Raw genomic sequence first — 7324 nt, 5'->3', positions numbered from 1 at the left:
GGCATAAGTCAATCGATTGGTTGGGGAAGCCCAATCAATTGGTTCCTCTCACATTGTTGTTTTTCAAAGTTTACAAAGGATCAATCGATTGATCCTCAGTGTCAATCGATTGGCCCATGAAAAATTTCCAATTTTCTAAAACAGAAAGTTTATGCAATCGATTGTAATCCCCTGTCAATCGATTGGTCCTGCTAAAATTTCCTTTCTTGCAAAGCAGAAGGTTTGGCCAATCGATTGGAGGAGTGTGTCAATCGATTGGTTCTCAGTAAAATCACACATTTTCCAGATTTGAGTGTGTGACCAATCAATTGACTTGGAGAAAACACCCAGGACCAATCGATTGGTCCTTACCATTTTCACATAAATATTTTTTGTATCACTTGGATTTCCACCTGCCTAACTTGTTACCTTCCTAACAAATCATACACTTATTCTTCCAACAAAACCCATCACACCACATGCTCATATACACATATATACCAAGGGTTTCAAGTTCATAACCACAACCACAACAAATCATGTAGTCACCACAATCATGAAGAACACATCAAGCACTTGTTCATGGAAATCAACAAAATCAAGAGAAGATATTCATCATATATCATGGATTCTTATGATTCACCTATGATTCTACAACTCTAATATATAGAAATCTTAGGGTTTCTAACGAGAACCCACCTCAAGAAATGGAAGAGGAGAAATTGTTGAGGATGATATGATGATATGAAGATGATGGCGATGATTCCAAGCCCTTGATTTCTCCAAGATTTCTTCTTCTTCTTCTTCTTCACTAACTTGCTTCCTCTCTTTTTTATCTCTCTAGGTTTTTGATGTATATAGAAAAAGAAATGGCACATGTGGGTAGGTGGTAAGAGGTATAAACATGTGGCCACCCTTTACCACAAGAAACATGTGGTTAGAAAAGATTACAGGTAGTAACAAATATCTCAAGTGGCACTTACTTGTAATATTTGTTCTACCAGAGCTATTGACTCATTATTAGTGTTACCAAAATGTCCAAATTAATAAAAGGCCAGTCTCAATTAATATTAATTAAGTCAATCTGAACTCATTATTTACTCTATTTGTCCCAATTGATAACTTTTAGAGCACATAGGAACTCAATTGATCTCAATTAATAGGAGTTTGAGTATTTAAGAAAATATAGGGTATTACATCCTCCCCCTCTTAAATAAAAATTCATCCTCGAATTTAAATATTACCTGGAAGAGATGAGGGCAAGCTTCTCGCATTTATGACTCCAGTTCCCAGGTAGCATCGCCCGGATGGGATTCATCCCACTGCACCTTAACAAGAGGGATCTCCTTATTCCTTAATACCTTAACTTCTCGTCCTACAATACGACTTGGTAGAGGTTCGAAAGTTAGGTCTGCTTCTACTTCTATTGAATCTGGAAGAATAGGCTGAAGAGAATCTGGAATGAACTTTCGAAGTTGAGATACGTGAAAAACGTCATGCATTTCTGATAGAGAAGGTGTTAAGGCTAATTTGTAAGCTACTTCTACAATCCTCTCTATAATTTGGTATGACCCTACGTATCTGGGACTTAGCTTCCATGACTTAAACGGTCCTTTCAGTCTCAACCTCGGAGTCACCTTCAAGAATACATGACCACCTTCATCAAATTCCAATGGTCTTCTTCTATGATCTGCATAGCTCTTTTGGCGATCTTGTGCTTTCTTCATCTTATTAAAAACCATCCTTATCTTTTTTGTAGTCCCTTGAATAATCTCCGGTCCCAAAATTCTTTCTTCACCAACTTTCATCCAACATATAGGGGTCTTACACTTCCGTCCATATAAGGCTTCATAAGGAGCCATCCCGATACTTGCATGGTAACTATTATTATAAGCAAATTCAATCAATGGTAAGAGCTCCTTCCAATTCCCTCTACTTTCAAATACACAAGCTCTTAACATACCTTCTAGTGTTTGTATCGTTCGTTCAGTCTGACCATCCATCTGAGGATGATTAGACGTACATAAACACAACTTCGATCCCATAGCTTGTTGGTATGCCTTCCAAAACCTTGAGGTAAACTTTGGATCCGATCAGACATAATACTGGTTGGAATACCGTGTAGTCTTACGATTTATGAAATGAATAACCGTGCAAGATGACTTGCCTTATAAGTAGTCTTCATGCCAAGAAGTGCGCGAACTTAGTCAACTGATCCACAATCACCCAAATTGAATCATAACCACCTTGGGTATGAGGTAACCCTACTGCAAAATCCATTGAAATACTATCCCATTTCCAAACTGGAATCTCTAAAGGTCGCAATAAACCATCTGGCTTCTGATGTTCAATCTTTACTTGCTGGCACACTATGTATTTCGACACATACTCTGCAATATCCATTTTCATCCCAGGCCACTGATAGTCTTTCTTCAAGTCTTGATACATCTTCGATGAACCTAGATGTATGGTAAACGCCCCCTTGTGGCTTTCCTCTAAAACTTTTCTTTTTAGCTCGGCATCATTCGGAATACAAATCCTTTGATTAAACAGAATAACTCCATCCGGTGATTGAGCGAAACCTGGTTGAGTCGACATCTCTTGCAACTTTTCATCCATCATTTGTCCTTGTCGGATTTCTTCCCTTAGGTTAGAAGTAACATTCAAATTTCCCATCATCACACCATTCTGCATCCAACTAAACTGGAGATTAAGATCTCATAACTTTTCCAAATGCGTACTCTAACATCATTAACTCGGCCTTATGCATCTCTTTCCGACTTAAGGCATCTACAACCTTATTCGCCTTTCTCGGGTGATACTTAAGCTCAAAATCAAAGTCCTTTAAATACTCCATCCATCTCCTCTGTCTCATGTTTAACTCTTTCTGGTCAAATAAGTATTTCAAACTCTTGCGATCGCTAAACATCTCAAAGCGCATTCCATATAAGTAATGTCGCCACACCTTCAATGTAAAAACAACAACAACTAGTTCAAGATCACGAGTCAGATAGTTCTCTTCGTGAGGCTTCAATTGACGAGAGGCATAAGCTACAACCTGACAACTCTGCATTAACACCCCTTCTAATCCTTTCTTAGAGGCATCACAAAATACTTCATAAGACTTACTAGGGTCGGGGATGACTAGAACAGGAGAAGTTGTTAGCTTTTCCTTCAAACTCATGAAACTCTGCTCACACTTAGAATCCCATTTAAAAGAAATTTCCTTTCGGGTAAGTCTAGTCATTGGTAAGGCAATCTGCGAAAAGCCCTTTATAAATCTTTGATAGTAACCTGCCAAACCTAAGAAACTTCTGACTTCGGAAGCATTCTTTGGTCTTTCCCAATTAATAACTACTTCGACTTTAGATGGATCCACTGATACTCCTCCCTGTGATATGACATGACCAAGAAACTTTACTTCGTTCATCCAAAACTCACACTTACTTAACTTGGCAAAATGTTGCTTCTCTTGCAGTACTAACATGACAATCCTTAGGTGTTCTTCGTGCTCTTGGGGAGTACGAGAACAAATAAGAATGTCATCAATAAAGATCACCACGAATTGGTCTAAGTAAGGTTGGAATATCAGATTCATATGGTCCATGAAAACAATAGGGGCATTCGTCACACCAAACGACATCACAAGAAACTCATAATGGCCATATCGGGTTCTAAAGGAGATCTTTGGTACATCTGAATTCTTAACTCTTATTTGATGATAGCCCGATCATAAATCAATATTCGAGAACACATAGGCTCATTTCAACTGATCTAACAAATCGTTTATCCTTGGCAGATGATACTTGTTCTTAATGGTGACTTTATTCAACTGGCGATAATCAATACCCAACCGCATACTGCCATCCTTCTTCTTTACTAATAACACTGGAGCTCCCCATGGTAAGACACTAGGTCGGATGAAATGCTTGGTTAACAACTCTTCCAATTGCTCCTTCAACTCTCTCAACTTGAGCGATGCCATACAATATGGAGAAACGGAGAATGGAGTCGTCCCAGGTATCAGATCAATAGAGAATTCCACTTCCCTTTCAGAAGGAAGAGAAGTGACATCCTCAGGGAAAACTTCTGGAAATTCACAAACGACAGGAATTTGTATAACACTCAGATTATTGCTAGATTCCTTGGTGAGAACCAAGAGAACTGACTTTTCCTTCTCAAATAAGAAGTTAACCATGCCAACCGTACCTTCCAAGATAGTAGTTAATACATCTTTTGGAGTAGCTTCACTAGATGGGATGATAATCAACTTCTCTTCACATCCAATAAACACCTAAATGGTGGAAAGCCAATCCATCCCCAAAACCACGTCAACCTTCTTAAGTGGTAAACAAATAAGGTCAATCTGGAAAATTCTACCATTCACCGAGAGCAAACAATTTTCACAAATCAACGGTGTCTCAACCACATCATCCATGGCGGTAGTAACCACCATAGGAGGAGACAAGGAAATTGATTGCAAGCCAAGACGCTTCATGCACTGAATTGATGCAAAAGAGTGTGTCGCCCCACAATCAAACAATACAAAATAAGGATGTTCATTGAAGAGACACATACCAGCAATTAAGGCATTGTTGCTCTTAGCCTTCCTTGCATTCAAGGTATAAACTCGACCAGTGCTCCTCCCTTGCATCTGATTCTTATCCTGAGGATAATCCCTAGCCATGTGACCCTCCTTCTGACAAGTAAAACACTTAATTCCACTTCCAACATATCTTCCAAAATGAGATCTCTTACATATTTGACATTGCGGAGGATGGTTAGGTCTTGCATGCTGCACTTGTTTCCCCTTGAAATCTTGAGGTCTAGGCCTAAACTGGTTACCTGGCCTCCCTTGGTCCTTTTGTCCATTCCTAAACTAATCCCTTTCTTCTTGAACTTTCTTTGAACTATTCTCGGCCACATAGCATTGCCTTAATAATTCAGCATAAGTAGTGAATTCCCTATGAGAAACACTATGAGAAATTTCACCTCTTAGACCAAAAAGGAATTGATCGACCTTCCATTTCTCATCTGGTGCGCATGCGACTTGTCTAGAATAAGCAGCCATATCTTCGAACTTCTTAGCATACGCAACTACTGTCAAAGGACCCTGTCTAAGCTGCTGAAACTCAAATTCTTTCTGAGTCCTCAAAGATCTAGGAAAATACTTATCTAGGAAAGTAGTCTTAAAATGCTCCCAATCTCTAGGTACTCCTTGATTGGTCATAAGAGTCGAAGCATTCTCCCACCATTTCTTAGCTGGACCCTTAATCATGTGAGAAACAGACACAACCTTATTCTCTTCACTACAATGCACTATCTGGAAAATCCTTTCCATGTTGGTTATCCACTCATGAGCCTTCACAGGATTTAAGCCATCATGGAACTCAGGAGGATTCATGCGGAAGAAATCTCGGAAACTACCACCTATAGCTTCTGGTGGAACCCTTTAGGGATGAAAACCACCATTCCACTATTGGATCATCTGTTGCATGAATTGATTTTGTTACTGTTGCATGAACTGAAGCCATTGAAAACCTTCACTACTACTTGGCGGTTCGGAGTCCGAATTCTGAGTTCTGGGTCTACCACGACCTCTGCGTCCGTCATCTATGATCCTGAATCTCATACAAATAGGATTAAGGTGATCAGACTCAAGGCTATGAATATAATATCAAGGACAATGATGACAACCCACATATGAGGCATAAAGAAATACTTATAATATCTCATGGCTAGGTCGAGGATACGACATGCTCTAATACCAATTATAACACCTATATATAATACATGTCTAGAATATATATTATACATAGTGTAATACTGGTACTGAAATACATAAGCGCCTAGCAGCAACAGTGTACATATTTACATGCCCAAAAGAAACAAAACATGGCACAAAACATACACAAAAGTGCCCAAAATAAAAACTAGGAGCTAGATCATTATACAATGATCTCAAAAATATATACACAGCGGAGTAGCCATCCACACATCAGGTAAGCAAGACATCACTCTATCTTGTCCTTACCCTTCGTCTGCTCAGAACCACCTGAAAAATAATCAACAACATGAGATGAGATAATAATCTCAGTGGGTTCCCTATCTTATGGGTCCACTCGACTCTACAGGGTTTTCTAATCAAAATCCAACTCAAGTCAACAAGGGATAGAAGACTTAAGCGACGGGGAACTAACTTGCAATGTATGGCAACATGCACCTGAGTTCTCGCAACTCAAACAAGATCAATATTCAGACTCACGAAACATCAATCCCCGGGCGGACCTACGTCTAGGGAAAGCCCGGTTCATGCATGCTCGTATGATTCGACTTTCACGGTGGATATCGGGTCCTCTATGAGTTCCAAACTCATTTCAAGCGACCGTCACCTGTATGGGACTTTAATCCACTTAAGGCATCTTTCATCGTATGGTACTCTAACCCACTTAGGTGTCCACTTTTCCCCCACGTTCGCCGTGGTTGGGGCTCAAACCCAATTGAGGCACGAATCATCGGTCTCACATCCTATTGCTTACTCATCTAAGCATATCAAATAGATATGTGCACCGCCAAGGGAAAACATTTTGAATACATGATCAATTCCTCAAATCATAACAAGATTCATCAATCAAAGGTGACCTCATTCACCAAAATACACAAGCAACGACATGACATGTTCCATACAAAGCGTTTCATTCTCAACTATGGCAACCATTCGTCCACGACCTCCACATAAGCGCCGTACGATTGAATACCGTCTTCTAATGTTATCTAAGTTATACACCTAACTTATGGCCTAATACCAATCCTAGGTTAACTCACTAGTTTCATTATGTAATTTTCACAATTAACATGGATTCAATACAAGCATAACATCACAATTGATTAATGGTTGATAAAAAGCATTTAGAACATCAAAGAAGTGGGTGTTTGAAGTGTTTGTCATAAGTCAATCGATTGGTTGGGGAAGCCCAATCGATTGGTTCCTCTCATATTGTTGTTTTTCAAAGTTTACAAAGGATCAATTGATCCTCAGTGTCAATCGATTGGCCCATGAAGAATTTCCATTTTCTAAAACAGAAAGTTTATGCAATCGATTGTAATCCCCTGTCAATCGATTGGTCCTGCTAAAATTTCCTTTTCTGCAAAGCAGAAGGTTTGGCCAATCGATTGGAGGAGTGTGTCAATCGATTGGTTCTCAGTAAAATCACACATTTTCCAGATTTGAGTGTGTGACCAATCGATTGACTTGGAGAAAACACCCAGGACCAATCGATTGGTCCTTACCATTTTCACATAAATATTTTTTGTATCACTTGGATTTCCACCTGCCTTACTTGTT

General features: G+C 39.3%; 1 protein-coding gene across 1 annotated transcript; it reads right to left on the bottom strand.

Moving 5' to 3' along the window:
• Positions 1-4858: 4858 nt before the first annotated feature.
• Positions 4859-5383, bottom strand: LOC127086997 (uncharacterized). The gene has a single exon (XM_051027832.1). It carries the CDS (start codon positions 5381-5383, stop codon positions 4859-4861), a length of 525 nt encoding a protein of 174 aa, XP_050883789.1.
• Between the last annotated feature and the right edge of the window lie 1941 nt (positions 5384-7324).

Source organism: Lathyrus oleraceus, chromosome 1 (genome assembly GCF_024323335.1).
Source record: "Lathyrus oleraceus cultivar Zhongwan6 chromosome 1, CAAS_Psat_ZW6_1.0, whole genome shotgun sequence".
NCBI lineage: Eukaryota > Viridiplantae > Streptophyta > Magnoliopsida > Fabales > Fabaceae > Lathyrus > Lathyrus oleraceus.
The sequence above is the reverse complement of the archived record's forward strand: the minus strand, read 5'-3'. Positions and strand labels throughout refer to the sequence as shown.